Here is an 18,589-nt window from a genome sequence, read left to right on the forward strand (position 1 = left end):
TTTTAGTACCACTTTTAATCTTGGCTATGCAATCATTTTTAGTATAGCAGGTTTCTACTTTGGTAGAATAAAATATTTAATAAAAATACTCTATCATATAGCAAAAGGGCCTAGATTCTAACAGACATACGATAAAAATCATGTTAAATTATATCAAGCTTTAAAAGATTGATCTGCTGCATCAAGTTGTAAAGAATTATATAGCATGTTTAATTTTCATAGCAAATCTCACACTGATATAGACAAAACAAAAATGTACCTGGTTATTAGAAATAAAATAACTATTATTAAACACTGATTATGAAACAGCATACAGTGGTCTCTCATAGATACAAAATTTCAAGGAAAGAATCAAGATTAAGAAGATAATTTTATAGTTTTTGTATGTTTTTTTTCTTTCTTTTTTTTTTTTAAAGATTTATTTATTTATTTGATAGAGAGATCACAAGCAGGCAGAGAGGCAGGCAGAGAGAGAGAGGAGGAAGCAGGCTCCCTGCTGAGCAGAGAGCCCAATGCGGGGCTCGATCCCAGGACTCTGAGATCGTGACCTGAGCCGAAGGCAGCGGCTTAACCCACTGAGCCACCCAGGCGCCCCTGTTTTTTTTCTTTTTAGCATCAAATAAAATCAACTGACCAGAGAGGGAGACAAACCATAAGAGACTCTTCATCTCAGGAAACAAACAGGGTTGCTGGAGTGGAGGGGGTGGGAGAGATGGGGTGGCTGGGTGATGGACATTGGGGAGGTTATGTGCTATGGTGAGTGCTGTGAATTGTATAAGACTGATGAATCACAGACCTGTACCCCTGAAACAAATAATACATTATATGCTAATTTTAAAAATAAAGGATGGGATCAGGAGGGAGGGAGACAAACCATAAGAGACTCGTAATCTCACAAAACAAACTGAGGGTTGCCAGGGGGAGGGTGGGTATGGAGAGGGTGGTTGAGTTACGGACATTGGGGAGGGTATGTGCCATGGTAAGTGCTGTGACATGTGTAAGTCTGATGATTCACAGACCTGTACCCCTGGGGCAAATAATACATTATCTGTTAATAAAAATAATTTAAAAAAAAAGAACAAGTAGACAAAACAATAACCAAAAATGTTTTAAAAAATTGAAGTCAGTTGAGTCAGTTAACATTTGTAGACACTCCACTCAACCACAGCAGAAATACAAATCCTTTTCAGGGCAGTTGGAGTATTCACTGAGATAAAGGATAACATTAAGAGTTTGGAAGAATTGTAATCACCAAAGTATATCTTTGACCATAATGAGATTAAAGTAGAAATCAGTAAATGTGATATATGGGAAAAATGAAATAAAATAAAATCAGCTATGAGATTATTTGATTTTTTTGTGATTGAGTGTCTACCACATGCAAAACACTGTGCTGGAGACACTTTGATTTTTTGCAGGTGCCATGAAGTCTGTGACATTTTCTCTTCCATTTTTCCTTTACTGGCTTACTTGAATATACTCGGTGTCTGCTTTGTGTTAAAAGAAGATCTCTTGAAGATGTTTAATGTTTAAACTGTCATCACTTAGTAGGACCATCTTAATCATCAGCATATACCAAAAGATTTAAGGGCTATGGGAGTATGAATATTTAATTTGCAATACCTACCATGTTAGGCTAATGAAACTATGATCTTAATTAAAAAAAAATTGATCTACAAGAAAGAAAAAATGGATACTGTTGACCTTTATTGTTCATTTGTTATGTGGCTCTTCATTATATGACACCAATTCCCATCTCACCATATGTTCCAGAGCCCCTTCCAATGTCAGCACCATCATCCATATCCTCTACCTTCCTGAAGATGCCAAAGGGGAGAACATCCAGTTCCAGTGGAAGCAGGAAAGTCTCCATGTAGGCGAAGTGTATGAAGCCTGCTGGGCCTTAGATAACATCCTGATCATCAACTCAGCTCACAGACAAATCATTTTAGAAGACAGTCTTGATCCAGTAGACACGGGCAACTGGCTTTTTTTTCCAGGAGCTACCATTAAGGTTTGAGCCTTTTTTTGTTTCTTCTCCTTCCCTTTAAAACCTAAAGCTTAATCAATGAGATCAGACAAAGGTAACTATTCTTACCAAATCTACTAATAAAGGAATAGGTAATATTCTTATTTATGTTACCTTCTCTTTAAGGATGGGGAGTCATTGGTCCAAAAAACATTCACTTATTCACCCATTTAGTAAGTTTCTTTGAGGACCCATTGTACCGTGTCCTAGGGAACGGCAGATGTGTTTCTTCCCTTCACGTGGTTGTCAACTTCATGGGGGGGTAGTTAGACATGTCAACATGCAAATACAAAACAGCACAGTTTCTATGATTTGCTGGGTAAGTTTAGAGCTCTGGAAGTACAATATTCAATACCAGATCCAGTCTCAAGGGATTAGGAAGGTGCTCCAGATGGAGAATCTAGGCAGAGACCAAAAGCTAATTTGAAGTTGGCCAGATCGGAGGAGTAGTGTTTCTAGAATCAGAAATCATATACATAAGGCCCGGATGGCAAGAGCACAAGCCAGTTCTTAGACAACATTCAGTGTTCACTTTTGTCTGACAGATTTTGAGTTGAGACTTGTGATAGTTGAGTCTGGAAATATGGCCAGTGACAAACTTTGAAGATCTTGCAAGCTGCTATAGAGTTTGAGTTTTATCTTAAAGGGAGTTGCTGAATTGCTCCAAGTATGTCTGACCATCAGATTTGACTTTTTAAATATATGTTTAATGACAGAAGATGGGATGGAAGGGAGAAAGTGCAGGTAGAGGAACCACCTAGGAGGCTGGTAACAGAAATCCAGTGGGAGACCCTGTTTGCCAGACTTAGGGGAGAATGTGGATGGACTTCAGAGATTTTTAAGAGAGGGAATAGAGAAGATTCAGGACTTCCTGACATGATGAGGGGGTAGCAAGTGGTGAGCACAAGGTTTGGGCAGCTGGGTGGATGGCAGTGCCATTCATGGAAACAAGAAACACAGAAGGAGAAGCAGGTTCACAGAAGTTGATGAATTCACTCTGGACATGTTGATCTTTTCTTTAATGGAGATACACTTGATGGATAATAGTATTTTAGCTTCAGGTGTGACATGTAATGATTTAATATTTACTTATATTGTGAAATGATCATCCCAATAAGTTTTGTTAATATCCATCACCTCCCTTGTTTACAAAATTTTCTTCTTGTGATGAGAACTTCGGGATCTGTTAGCAACTTTCAAAGATGCAATATGGTATTATTAACTGTGGTCCACCAGACCTTGTGGCTATGTTGATCTTGATAATCCTGGGGACAGTCAAAAAGAAGTATTTGGTGGGAGGTTAGATAAAGAAATCAGGGACTCTGAGGAATTTTGGCAATTATCAGCCTTTTGAATGAACATTGAAGTCATGGGCTTGCCTCCCCAGAGAGTGTAGAAGAAGAAACTGTGCCTAGGCAATATAAAGAATGCTATTAGACCCTCAGCTTGACCTTCTTGAGTTTCCAATATATGAAATTAAAGTGCAAATACAGCTTGGAGAACTTTTTAAAATGCAACTCAGTGGTACAATCTGCTGCTTGAAGGAGGTGAGCTTACAGGAGTAGCAGCAAGTAGAACATAAACATTTATGCTCACCTTTTTTTTTTTAAGATTTTTAGAAAAATTTATTTAGTTGACAGACAGAGATCACAAGTAGGCAGAGAGGCAGGCAGAGAGAGAGAGGAGAAAGCAGGATCCCCACTGAACAGAGAGCCCGATGCGGGGTTCGATCCCAGGACCCTGAGATCATGACCTGACCCGAAGGTAGATGCTTTAACCCACTGAACCACCCAGGCACCCCTGCTCACCTCCTTTTAATAATGCTTTCAAATTCTAGAAAAATGATTCCAAATTATTTAGAACCCATCAACACAGGAACTCCCCTGACACGATAACTTCTTGTTTAACAAATCAAGTGCCAGACAATTTACTTGAAGTCAATGAAATCACACTAATTGACTAACATTAGGAACAGGCATCATCCTTACTAGGTGTGAGAAAACAGCAGTAAACCTTATGGAAATTTGTCCATATTCCTAGTGGTCCCTTGAAAGAGAGTCCATGGATTCCTTTCATATAGGTGTAGGAAAGAACTTTTGTAAGGATATCCCACATCCTATCCCACTACCGCTTGATTAAGAAGGATTTCTGTTGATGTTGTCAACATTGGCAAGAAAACACAAAAACCCAGGAAACACAAGGGGACCTCAGGGCCTGGGATTCACATCCTTTTCCCATGATGCTCATTTATCATTTGGACTCAGTACCCTCTACTCTATAAATGCATTTTTTATGCCTTATTTTACAAGCTGTTACACTAATCTAATTAGCCATTCAGTTTCTTAATGGATTGTACTTTAGTACTGTCCCTGATAAAAATGCATGAAATGTGGTTTTACTTTAGCAGTGATATTCAATTAAATTACAACTTTGTGTGGGTTGATAGTTTTGCTTTGTGGTCCATGATCTTACTCCCAAACTTACCAATCATACGTTTGAGACTTGCCTGGTGACCTGTGGACAAAACCATTGTAGTAATGATATCTATCATGCTCTTTGACTGGCTATCAGGTAGAAGTTTTTCTCTGATGTTTCTTTTTGAAAATTCTTTTTAAAACTTAGAATAACATAATCTAAGAATTATCATTTCACCTCCTTTGCATGACCACCCTCTTGCTTTCTGGTTCAAATATCTGAGCATGAAAAAGTTGCTTTTGCCAAGTGATTTGGAATTCTAGCAATAAAAATTGTTTATTTAAACTGCATGCAACCCCTTTATTAAATATTTCTCCTTCACTTGATGGCGTCTGAAACAAAAACTAAATATAACCAATTAAAAAGCATAAGTGCATCTCCATGTTCCTATTGGTCACAGGGCGTGTTTTAAAACATTGTTTTATTTGGGGCTTTTAGTTTTTAGAGTTATTGTCTGTTTGCTTGTTCTACCTACATATTACCTTTTCTATATTCGTAAAAGTCTCCAAGATGTTTACATCCTAACTAAATCAAAGAGTGAGCCTAACAGCAATTGAGAAAGTATGCTTAATTACAAAACAGAGCTTAGTTGCAGAAAAAAATGTCCAAGCACAGACAGAATATTCTTGGTCTAAGTAATAAGGGCTACTTTTTACTGAGGGCTCACTGTTCCAGGAGCACGCCTGCGTACACACACACAGACCCACACAGACACAGGATTTCATATATATCATCTCATATAATTTCATCTTTTTTAAAAATTCTGTCTTTATAAGCCTATAAAGCAGGTGCTATATTAGCCCCATTTTACAGATATGGAAAGCAGACATAGAGGTGTCGAGTAACTTGTCCAAAATATCCCTCTCACTCATGGGAGAGCCAGAAACTCACATAGAGGAATCTGACTTGATCTTGATTTCGTTCACCATATGGCTTTACTCTTAGAGGTCGTCAATAGAAACCGGTATGATTCTGTTTGTCCTATGTTTCTTCCCAACATCCATTTGTTAAACTATCTGCCCATTTTCTTCCCATCACTCTCTGACTTAAGTTAAAAGATTCTTGTTTTTTCTCTTTCTCAATCTGGCTCCAGCTTTTTTCCATTTGCACTGCATGTTCCTCCCTCCAGATGACTGATTTTTATGCATTAGGATTTAGTTAATTCGGGCCCAAGGACTAGTCTCTTTCTTCTCCTACACACTCTTCCAGCTGATTTTATTTTCATGGTTCTGGTTCCTGGACCGTCACAGATATTGACTCCTGACCTCAAGGGGATGGGAGTATTAACATGTTTTCCCTGTGGAAGGAGGAGGCATTTGCAGTAGCCTGTGCAGGAGGAGATACAGTATAATAACGATGAGATGCTAAAGAAAGAGAAATCACCAGTCTCATGGCTGCAGACTGCCCGGGACGAGGGTGTTAAGAGGCAAGGACCAGATACAGAGATGCCACTGACAAAAACTTCAACACTATTCCTTTACAGGAATCACATCATGCTCCCTCCATACTCAAGACCTCTGATGGCTTCCTGTGGGGGCCTACATGATGCTCCCTGGCATGTAATCCGAGGCTCCGGAGTCTAGGCCCCACTTAACTTTCATCCTCATCTCCTGCTCCAATCTGCTCCAACCTCACACACGCAACACAGAATTTCACACTCCTACACTTTAGAAAGGCTTTCCCACCTTCTTTTTTCTCTGCCTAGTAATTCCCCAGCCTCCTTAAGGACCCAGTTCCAAAGTCACTGTCTGTGTGAACTTGGTGCATTGTTCATGTCTCCCTCCTCTCTGTATTGGTGTGACTATGGGATTGAACAAGCAGGAATTGGGGTTGGAGACTGGCTGTGGAAAACAGATCTCTTTGTTTCCCCCCAGTGACCACTCAGGCTCAGTCTGAGAGCTTCTTTACCTCTGTCCTCTTTGCAGGTTCCAAGACCGCCAAGAGACCAAATGAGTCATCTGATCATTTTAGTCTCTCAGACAGTCTCAGTTCAATAACAGATATGATCGGTTCACCGTAATCACCTAAGCTCCGAGCTTCATCCATAGCTTCTCCCCTCCTCCAGCTTAGGTCTGCTGCGTGGAGCGGCGGTGGTCAGCTCCTTCTCCTTCCTCACCACCCCATACATGTCAGCCCCTGAGCCCCCCAGGACTGCATGTGGGGGAAGCAGAAGAAGCAGGAGCAGGTATTGTTAGAAGCTGGAATTACGGATGCCTTGGCCTGATAAGCCGTCACAGCGTGGCTCTCTCTTCAGTCTACCTTTGGGGTCTTTGGAGATCTCCCCGCTCCTCACTAATGCTTGGGATCTCTCACCTGCTGTTCTTTGATGCATCTCTCATGGCTGCTTCCTCTTCCAGCCATGGGGCCTCGGGTTAGTGATTACTACCTGTTTCCACTGAGGGCTTCTTGCCCCTCCCGGGAGCCATTTGGGGTAGGATCGTAGACACAGTAGGCTGTTTCTTGTGTCCATGGACCCAAGCATACTCTCTAGTAAACATTCACCTTGCATCCATGATTGGGGGGAAAGTAGTTACTTCTAAGCACAGCCCTCTTCTTATGTAGCCGTCCTCCAGGCGGATCCAGGCACAAGTCCAAGCTCATTCAGCATACCATCCAAGTGCTGTCCTTGAACACCAGTGCTCCAGGCCTGAGGAGAGATGAAGGACCTTCCTCCCCTGCTGCGGTCATGGGTGGGACACATAGTTCACCACCAGCCCTCTCTAAAGAAATCATTTCTCTGCTGCTCAGCTTCCTACTCACACCAACTTTGAGTTTGTATCCCGGCAGTGTGAGTGAGTAACTAAGCCTTTTTTTACCTCTTTCACTGGGTCCTTGTAGTTGGTCCGTCCCACCCTCACCTTAGAATGTGGAGTAGTTCGTGTATTCTCTTACAGGGACATATACCTCTATGAGAGCACTTACAACCTTGCTTTCCATTTACATGTTCCTCTCCCTGGTGAGAAGTTCATCTTTTTAAGCTTGGGCACTATGTCAACTCTTTGAATCTCCAGTGTTTGGATGTGATGGGTTTTTGTTAGGTGTTAACAGAATGAATGAAAAAGTGGAAAAAATAATCAGAGGATCTAGTTTATGACGGAGGAAGATGAATTTCATATTCAATGATGAAGAGAGCTGAAAATATTGTGAATGAAACTGAAGACAGTAAAACTCTGAAGAAAATGGGTTTAACTACATCAGTTCAAATCTTGGCTTTACCATTTATTAGCCATGTGGCTTGGGACAACTTATTAAATCTGTTAGTTCCTCAGTATCTTCATCTGTAACGGGGATAATAACAGTATCCACCCAAGCTGTGATAATTAAATAAGAAAATACATATAAAACCCTTACAACAGTCCCTAGCACCTAGAAAGACTTTAATAAATATGTGTTCTCTTTTTTGAAACTTTGAGAATAGTCTCCAAAAAGAAGTGAACATAGAGGAAAATGTGTGAAAGGCGAAGGATTGAGCTAACAACTCAGATTATGAGTTGGGGGGAAATGGGATAGAAAAAATACAGACCTCACAAATTATGTCATTCTTTTTTTTTTTTAAGATTTATTTATTTATTTGACAGACAGAGATCATAAGTAGGCAGAGAGGCAGGCACAGAGAGAGGGGGAAGCAGGCTCCCTGCTGAGCAGAGAGCCCGATGTGGGGCTTGATCCCAGGACCCTGGGGTCATGACCAGAGCCGAAGACAGAGGCTTTAACCCACTGAGCCACCCAGGAGCCCCAAATTATGTCATTCTTACACGTCATTGAAGTAATGTCAGAATCAAATGCATTAAAATGATTAGGTTGGACACAAGTGTTGCCCATACATGTAACCTTTGGCAATCAAAATAAGTGGTTTCCACTGAAATTAAGTTTCAATGCCACTCATGTAATCAGAATTGTAATAGTTTCTATTATTAACAACAAATGATTTTCTTAAATGCTACTGTTCATAAAACAAGGGAATAGAAAGGAGTGAGTATGTAAACTGCCTAGCTGATGACCTTGAAAATGTTTGAGGGTGTCGGGTCAGATAGGAAAGATGAAAATGATTCACGTTCCCAGTGCATATTTCTCCTTGTCTTCTTTAGATTTTTTTGCTTCAGTTTCTTTGGGAATATTCAATTCATTTCATCTGAGCCTGTTCTTGTTTATCTCAAGTAGGGCAGAATGATATAAGACCAAATAGAGTAATTAACTTAAGGAGTTTATGTGATCTGGAGAATTGCAGTTATAGGTCACCAGTTTAAATCTGCCCTGGGTTGGTAGAAGGCCATTACCATCTGTTGGCTCTTGGGTAATTAACATAAAATAGATGTATAACAGTATTGGCTTTTAATATCGAATCTGGCCTTACATTTGTTGTACTTTTTGATTTGGGGTTGGTAAGCTTCAAGAGGTTATGGGATTCATCTGTTCTTCCTATGTTTCTCCTCTGTTCTCTTTACAAGTGCATGGCCTTGCCTGACTCGTCTTCCAATGTTTTTCCAGAAAACTTGTCCATGTGGAAGAAAAGGCACACCACATTCTTATGCTTCTAATTACCATCATGATGGTAATTTATTTCCCACATATCCCTAAGCAGCCCTTTGTTCGTGACCAAGTAGGTGGGGTTCTAAATACCAATAAATACAGTGCTGCAAGTTGAAAAGCCCCCCATAGCACCACCCTCATTAGCAAGACCCCAGAGGAAGCAGATTATGGCCTCACAAGGCAAGCGACTGAAGCCTACTCAGTATTGAATCACCTGCCTTAATTACTGGTTAAGATGATTCTGGCTTCGTTTCCAGAATACCGCATCCCTTTTTAACTTTTGTATATGATTTCTAGAAGAATCAAGAATTATTTGTGTCCGTTGTTCCTATTCAAAAGACACGGAGTGTCCTCTGCCGGTTCATCTGCAGTTGCTAGAAGAGCTCAGGGTGCCCACAGCGGCCATCCCCCAGCCTGTGGGCACACGTCTCCCAGTCAGGTAGCTGAGGGTCTTTGTGTCACATTCGAAAGTGGGAGGCACATTTGTCCTGCCTAAAGTGGGGCAACAGTTCATCTTCGGGCAACTTCTGGTGCTCCAGCTCTGTGACGGTGGTCTTGGTTTTGCCATCGAGGTTTATGGGAAATGAATCAACTTTCTAGCCCTTTCCAGTTAAGACTTAGAGTATCGAGGGGCGCCTGTGTGGCTCAGTCATTAAGCGGCTGCCTTCAGCCTTAGGTCATGATCCCAGGGTCCTGGGATCGAATCCTGCATCAGGCCCCCTGCTCAGCAGAAAGCCTGCTTCTCCCTCTCCCACTCCCCCTGCTTGTATTCCCTCTCTTGCTGTGTCTTTCTCTGTCAAATAAATAAATAAAATCTTTAAAAAAAAAAAAAAAGACTTAGAGTATCGAGGATCAGCATTTCACCTTGGGTAAGAGTTTCATATCCAGGAATGATACTTGCACTAGTGTGGGTGCTAAGCAATAATAAAAATAGTGACCCTATGGTGATAAACAGTAGTGACAATGACAATAGGAAGAGTAGTCGTGATGGCATCTCATGAAGGCTTCATACGCACCAGCACCAGGAGGAAGGCTGTATCATCCAAGTTTTGTTTCTCTAGTCAGTAAACACTGGGTGTCCGTAACTGGAGGCTTAGCACTCCATTTTCCTTAGTCACTCTTGAAACATCTGGACAATTCCATCAAAGCTATTTCTTTCCAGCTCCTCAAATATACAGCTTGCAATCTGACAACATCCTTCATTTCAAGGTCAAAGACAAATACTAAATGTAAGTTCGTGGAGGGCCAGCCTGGAGCTCCTTCAGCTAGCCGCCTGCTGTCCGTAACTCACTGTCAAAGAGAAAAGCCACAAAGATCAGTGAGGCACTCACAGGAGAACCCAGAGGTGGATGACGAGGAAAGAGCTATGAGCAAGTGTTTGGGTTTTGTTGTTGTTTTTTCTGTTTTCCTCACCTTTTCATAGTACCCACGAAACAGAGTTTCCAAATGGATCGATATGTCACAGAGGCGACTCTTGGTCAAGCACATGCTCCATTTTGTTTGTTTACTCTCCTCTTTGGTGGCAGCGAAATTTGTATTTTGAAAGCATGAATCATTCGTGACTCTTAGGTGTGTGTATGTGTGTGTGTGTGTGTGTGCGCGCGTCAGAGAGAGAGAGAGAGAGAGCATGTGTTTTGCTCAGTCACCATTAATAAATGTTTATACCCACTCAGCCAGCCTGGTTACATCCGGCTTGCAAAGGCATAAATCACTGGCTTCTGTCGACTCTGGAATTGACCCGCAGATTAAATGCAGATCACTGTGAGATAGGTGCCGTTCCGCATATTTTTTATTGTTAAGAACTCTTCCCACTCTGATTGCTAGGCCTGCACCTGCTAATCTTTCTCTCTTTATTACCTGAGTTCATTGCATAGCTAGCAAAGAATTCCAGATTACTCCTTCTACACATTTATGTCAACTTGTGTTGAGAAGTAAATCAGTGCTGGACGTCACAGATTCTGTGAGGAAGGTTTGTCCTTTAGCATAGGCTATGATTTGATCACATGTATTTAAAAGAAATTTCTTTTAAAAGTGATTTATTAAGTTTTTCCAATGTAGTCCAGGGATTTGGAATAACTAAGTATACAGAATTTAGAAGGGTCATACGTTAATCTTTTCTCTCTTACTGCTTCCTCTTTATTACATTTACTGTTGATAAATACGCAGTAATAATGACAATTTTCCTGTTTAACAAACACCAAAGGCCCTAATGAAGACAACAGCCATTAGGTAAATCAACAACCCATTAAGGGGGAGCATTAAGTCAGAACAGGAGAGTCTATTAATTTTCTTATAGCTCTTGTACATTAAGCATTTGCCAAATTCATTGTCCCAGGGGACGCTAGGCATGTCTCCAGTCCTGAATAAGAATTGGAGCTTTCATTCTGGGATTCTGCTGTCACCTGTCTAGTACTTTTGTCATGAATTGTGGAACTGTTAATGCAGAATAAAAGGTCATTATGTCCAAATTAAGAAAACGTGTAAATTAATTTGTCTGAAAATTCGAAGTCTTCATGCAGGTTGAAGCTAGTGAGGAAAACCCAAGATGAATGGTGAAAGGGGTGATCACACTCAAAGCAGAGCTCACTTTTAAATGTGCCTTTTGGGGGATGTAATCCCCTAGCAGATCAGGACCTGCCTGCTATAATGCCCAACTTGTCTTCCAGAAATCAAGCACCCCAGACAATCCAGTCAATGATTTTATGTTATTTTTCACAGTATCAGGACAAACAGGAGGAAATCAGATACACTTTCCAGAAACGTGCTTTGCAAATTGCTGTACTGGAAACTATCTGGTGTGTAACTTGAGGGATTTGAGTCCCAGCTTTCTAATGAGGATAAACCTGAACTCAGTAAGACTTGTGGCTAGTCCATGTTCCCATGTCTTTTTCCATTAAGAATCGGAATGTTAGCTATGATCTCTCTGGCCGGGTTCCAGCCTGGTTAATTGCATGCTGTCTACCTAAATTCCCTTTGCTTGGGATGTTCTTCACTTTGGATTGCATCGCTCTTATTGTCATGTTTCCCCCAAGAGGTGAGTGCATGATATCGTAGAATGAGCCAGAATATAATTTGTCAAGCTAATAAGAGTACTTTAGGGATGAAGGGTTAAACATAAGTAGTGTGCTTTTCACAATTTCCCTCCAATGCTGCCTATTTGTACAGTAATTAATGGGGAATAACATTAGTGAAACATGGAATTGGGCCAAATCACCATGACAAGGATGGCAATAACACGGAATCAAATAATTCTGGTAAATTCTACTGGAAGTAACTAGTCAAACAAACCCCCACCCTTTTTTGTTTAGTTTTGATCTGAAGCTGCCACATTTAATCACTAATTAGCGCCGTGTTCCATGAGATTTATTTTACTTTATACGAACATCAGAAACATAACATTTTTCATCATTTCTGTGCCTAGTGCAGGACATAGCATGGTAACCTGCCCAGTGACACTCACTGAGGAAGGTTGGTTAAGCAAATGAATGAAGTTTGTTAAGCAAATGAATGAAGATGGGGGCAATGAACATTTACTGATTTCTTGAGATACCGCAGTCTTTAGGAGGCATGTCACCAACAGTATCTCATCTAATCCTCACAATTACTCCCATTTCACACATGAAAAGACAGAGGCTCAGAGAGGCCAATGGCTTCTCCAAAATCAAACAGTTTTGACGTGTGTTTTACTAGAAAGCCAGCCCTTTCGTTCCTCAGTCTCTTGTAGCCTCCTGCATTGTACCTGGCATCCTCAGCCTTAATTTTTTTTTAAATTTTATTTATTTATTTGACAGACAGAAATCACAAGTAGACAGAGAGGCAGGCAGAGAGAGAGGAGAAAGCAGGCTCCCTGCTGAGCAGAGAGCCCGATGTGAGGCTCGATCCCAGGACCCTGAGATCATGACCTGAGCCGAAGGTAGAGGCTTTAACCCACCCAGGCGCCCACCTCAGCCTTAATTTGAGAAGGCAAGTCCAAAAACCTCAGACCCTGTGAAAGTCAAGTTGATCTCCAAAGACAAGGTTAACAACCGCCCTATGGAATTTTACATTGTTATTCTTACTCTCATTACTCCAATTCAAATTTGTCACTGTTGCCACTTTGGAGTTGTCATAACTGTTGCCAAGTAATTATACACTTGTCACAAAATATACCATAAATCGAAACTTTATGAATCTTGGTACAAAGTGGTTCAAATGGGAATGCTTAATGAATCCAGAAAATAATGAGAAAATCTATTCTTTAAGCTCCCTAAAATTCACTCACCATGGCTGAGTCTATTGTGTTGACTAGAGAAAATGCACTTCAGCCCTCCTGCACCTGGACTGTGTTCATAGCCAAGTTTTCCGTTTTTTAACTGGCATTAAATTGCCTAGAAATTGAATATGTGGAAAATGGCAGAATTCATTTTGCCTCATGAGAGAAATCATTCTCTTCCTATTTTGATTTTTTTTTTTTTAAATATAGCATGAAAGTCTGATTCTTTAAAGACCGTTGACCCGGGATGTAGGAAATACATATTTCTATATGATGATAGCTCTAGCTTAGAGAAAGGCTTAGGAAACACAGCGATATGTAGGCTGTAAGTCAGTCAATTTCCAGTCACTCAATCACACATCCCAGTGTAATCCAGAAGCTTCTCTACCAACATATTTTATTTCCAGCCAGATATTGGCTAACTTATGACTCTGCCAACAATGCCATTTTAATTAATTTATTCATCTTATTTCTCTTTCCTCTGCTCCTCATATCTCATCTATTTGTCTTGCCTAGATTTTAATTAAAAAACTCTCCTCTCTAAGGAGCAATCTGAAGTGGCAAAAATAATCACTTAAAATATTACAGTCATTAAAACATTGGCTGCGGTGGAGGCCATGCATTTTCAATTTTCCTACAAATGATGTTTTAGCTTCCTTTTAAAGTGCACTTTGTATCTGAATTGTCTGCCACCAGCCAGCTTGGCTATCAAAAATGGTCTTCCAGCTGGGTGGGCTGAGTGACAACTCCTTAATGGAGGAAATGGATGGCTCTCTGCTCATGTGGAGGGGAAGGCATACTAGGCAGATTTCCTTCCATCTGCCACCAGCTCTCTGCAAGCTGGCATTGCCCAAATGCCCAATATACTCATTCCAACGAAAAGGATAGCGTCAAAAAAATAAATTGTAAGGCTACAGATGCCTGAAAGAAGTATCAGGGCCATTAGACCCCAGGGAGATAATATAAAGAGGTGCCTCGGTGTTCGTCTTTGATGAAAACCTAATTAAACTATGGTGGGGGCAATCGTGAGTACTTTTACAAGTACAGAGGTGAAGTCATTAACATTCGCAGAGGATAAAGGGAGCAACCTTAGAAAAATGCTATCCTGAATTGTGGCCAAGGACTTGTTATATTGAGGAATTTGCACTGATGTTTCCTGTTGATGGTTTTCTGAATGGCAAATTCTTGTCACTTAGCTACACTGTGTTCTGCTTTTCAAGTAAAGGAAACCCGTTGAGCTGCAAAGTAGGAAAATATTTTCGATTGACAAATAGAAACAAATAAGGACTATATTTAAGGGATTTTTGAAAATTGGCGAACTCTGGTGCCTGGAACTATGAAGTATATGTCATTGATCAGTGCTAAAATAGTGACACAAAGTAAAAATAATTATAATTAATGCACATTGGGAGGGCTAGAAATAGAAATAGTTAGAGCCATCTTCAGAATTTATACCATTATTTTGTCCCAAATACATGCTTACTTACCTGATATGTATTCACCATGAGTTAGTCAAAAGCTGTAACTTAGGAAATCAAATTTTATGATCATTTGCTCAAAAAAAAAAAACCAAACAAACAAACAAAAAAACCTTGATGGATTCTTAGTATGCTCAAAATACTCCTGGATTCCAAAATATTCCTATTTTTATCATATCAAGAGCTCATGTATCTCACAAAGTTAGACATATAACTGTCTTACGAACTTGTTTAGATTTTAATTGTTATTACATAGAAGTGACATGAGTTTGAATAGATGCTAAACAAAAACAGCTGGGTATTAAAATCACTGAGAGCAGTTTTCTGAAATTCTTCTCATACTCTCAGTGCACATTTCTCTTGGATTTTAACATAGTATACTGATACTACACAATGCAAGTTCATCTGTAAAAAAAAGTGGCAACGACATCTTGCATTATTAAGTTTTCCTGTCCTCAGAGGATTTTTGGTAATCTGCCAAAATTTGGAGGGCCTTTAAAGTTCTAATTGATGCTTCTATCTGCCCTAAATGTGAATGAATGTTTGCAGTATTTTTACCATATGGCTATTGTGGGACATATTTTTTCACATTTTACTAAAGGTCTGAAGTTGACCTGAAGCATTTTAATGACTATTCTAATGAGAAACACAATTAAAAATGGATTTACATATGTTTTTATCTCTCTTTCCCCTACTGCTAAGAGTATGGACTGTAACAGCTTATTTTTGGAAAAACTATCCAGAAAAAAAAATGATTATTGTACAGCACTCAGATGTTTCAGAAACACACCTCCACAGGTCATACTACTTGTGCTTCTAACAGCACCCCAGGGAACAGATACTATTGACATCATTCCATAGCCTGAGAAACTGAGGCCTGCAGGGGTTAACTGACTTATGCAAAAGCATGTAGCTATTAAGTAGAGCAAACACATTGAAACAGGCTTCTGATTCCAATCCTCAGACTCCTTGAGGATGGAAAGCAACTGAGTCTTCATTTCTTGTTATCTTGATTGGTTTTGGTTTCTAGGATTTTGTTCTTTTCCAGCCTTCATCTCCTCAATTCACGTAAGTGCTGAATTAATGGAGGTAGATTCTTCAGGGCACGGGTTCCCATCCAGAGGCAGAAATCTACTATCAAACAAGCCGATTCTATCTCAGTCCAAATGCATTCAGGCAGAAGTTCTGAGTTGGGGGCACCTGGGTGGCTCAGTCAGTGAAGCCTCTGCCTTCAGCTCAGGTCATGATCCCTGAGTGCTGGGATCGAGCCCCACATCAGCCTTCCTGCTCGGTGGAGAGTCTGCTTCTCCCTCTCCCCCACGCTGCCACTCTGCCTACTTGTGCTCTCTCTCTGTCAAATAAATAAATAATTTTTTTAATTAAAAAAAAAAAAAAAGAAGTTCTAGTTCAGAGAGCATCTGGGAAACCAGGCCCATCCTAAGGTTTTGGACTCCTGTGACAAATCGTAATATAGAATTCACAGGAAACTCTAACTTGCCTTGTGATTGATTTAGGGATCCTCAGAATGCGAATCCTCAACGGTCCCCCTACCTTTCCCCGGATTCTTTTTTTTTTTTTTTAATTTTTTCAAGATTTTATTTATTTGTTTGACACAGAGAGAGATCACAAGTAGGCAGAGAGGCTGGCAGCAAGAGAGGGGGAAGCAGGCTCCCAGCTGAGCAGAGAGCCCGATGCGGGCGTCGATCCCAGGACTCTGAGATCAGGACCTGAGCTGAAGGCAGAGGCTTAACCCGCTGAGCCACTCAGGCACCCCCTTTCCCAGGATTCTTAAATACAAGGCCTATATACAGTCAGCCTCTCAGGAGGCCTGTTCCTGCTCAAATGACTCAGGAATACACCAGTTTCCCACACACTATCCCATGCTCTATCACCCCAATATGACCCTGCTGGTTCATATTACCGACTCCACACCTTGAAAACATTGGGCTCTACTCGGAATGGCAGAGTCAGAAGTCGTCTCCCTATCTGTTAGCATGGCGGGGAGTCAGGCAGCCATCCATTGCTGTGAGTGTTCTGTGGGTCCCGCGGCCCCGCTGCCCAGAAAATGGCAGCCCCATCTTGCTCAGAGAGAGGGGAGGTCAAGTTGCCTCCCGCCGAGCTGTGGCTGCTGACTTTGCATATGTCACAACCTTTTTTTGGTAGTGCATTGCAGCATTAAGACTATGGAGAAGAAAACCTTCCAAGAGCAGTACTTCTTCCCCTCCACACCCAGAAGACTTTGGGCCTATTTGGGAAGGGAGAAGAGAGCCAACTGCAAATCTTCCCTTCAGCCTGACAGACAGGATTAGGATATTTGCTGGGGAAAGACCAGCACTGATTGTTCTAAACCACTGCCCCCTCTGTTTGAATTTAGATTTGGCATTATTCTTCTTTCACTACAAGCTGTTAAAGAAGAACTCCTTCCCTATAGAAATAATAAAAACTATGCCCCAAACAATATCATTATCTCTTTCATGGAAACTTACCAAAGATAGATCTTACTAGTTTTTAGATCCTATTATGTTAGCGTGAAAATTGGATGACATTCAGTTGAGTGGTAATATTTTTTCAGATTGCTTTATTTACCCTTGATATGGTAAATATTACTTGTTTCATATGCTAGCCCTCTGTAGTCATAGTGTCAAAAATGTATATTTGGTAGATAATTTTCAATAATTATACAATTACAAGTGATCTATTCAACTACCAAATGTATTTGGTAATAGCAAAATAACAAAAAGATCCTTTAAAATTATTTCTATTTTGGGGTGCCTGGGTGGCTGAGTGGGTTAAAGCCTCTGCCTTTGGCTCAGGTCATGATCCCAGGGTCCTGAGATTGGGCCCCGCATCGGGCTCTCTGCTCGGTGGGGAGCCTGCTTCCTCCTCTCTCTCTCTGCCTGCTTCTCTGCCTACTTGTGACCTCTGTCTGTCAAATAAATAAATAAAATCTTTTAAAAAAATTTCTATTTTTCTAAAACACCAACTGATTTTAATTTTTGGAAATCAGTTTAACAATATTCAGTTAAACAGTATCTAGTTGTATAATGGCTTTTTTTACATAAATCTTCCATCTCAACTAAATAAAAATATACATCAAATATCTTAATAATATAAAATTTGGAGAGTGGCAAAACACTCATTTATAACAGTCTTAAAATATTAACAAACAATCCTGAGGCAAATGAAACCAAAATCAAAATAATTAAATTGGTGTTTAGCCAGAAATGACCAAGTTAAGTGAGTCACTCTTTTTATTATGTAAATATGCCCTTTTAAATTGTAATTAAATTGTTCTGTTTTCACACAAAAAGATATTTCATGTATGGCTTTTCCTTAGACAATGACTAAATGTATCATCTACACTGATAATCAGTGTTCTTATATTAATCCCATATACACATAGGCTATAGTTGATCAGGATTCCTGAATGCAAAGATAATTGTAAAAAAAAAAAAAAAAAAAACCACCCGTTACTTAGAGTTTGGTGGGCTTATTAGGAAAGTAATTCCTTGTTATTTTGTTAGCATTTGTAGTCTTTACAGGATAATAGCGGTGGACCCTTGGGTTTGTCACCTTTTGACAGTTTCTACAGTCAAAAAAACTGAGCCCTAGTTTTGATCCTTTTCTGTGGGTTTAGGATCACATAAAATGAGTTCAGTTTAGCTTCTGTGAATAATCTGTATTCACTGTGGTGTGAAAAAGATTCTCGGGCAGGTGATGCATGCTTCGTGCTACAATATTATCTAAGATGATGACGGGCTCTGTGGGTGTGTCTTATGTGTTAGCGCTGTGAAATGATTCCCCCAAGATCATATGCTCGGACTC

At 40.3% G+C, this 18,589-nt stretch overlaps 1 protein-coding gene across 3 annotated transcripts in view; it reads left to right on the forward strand.

Moving 5' to 3' along the window:
- The window catches only part of RELN (reelin), a 518,586-nt gene that overhangs the window by 304,490 nt on the left and 195,507 nt on the right, over nt 1–18,589 (forward strand). For all 3 annotated transcript variants that reach the window (XM_047695315.1, XM_047695316.1, XM_047695317.1), the window contains exon 10: nt 1,774–2,014. In XM_047695315.1, coding sequence (XP_047551271.1) covers nt 1,774–2,014 — 241 coding nt within the window. The remainder of the gene's footprint in view (nt 1–1,773; nt 2,015–18,589) is intronic.

Source organism: Lutra lutra, chromosome 11, assembly GCF_902655055.1.
Source record: "Lutra lutra chromosome 11, mLutLut1.2, whole genome shotgun sequence".
In the NCBI taxonomy this organism is placed as follows: domain Eukaryota; kingdom Metazoa; phylum Chordata; class Mammalia; order Carnivora; family Mustelidae; genus Lutra; species Lutra lutra.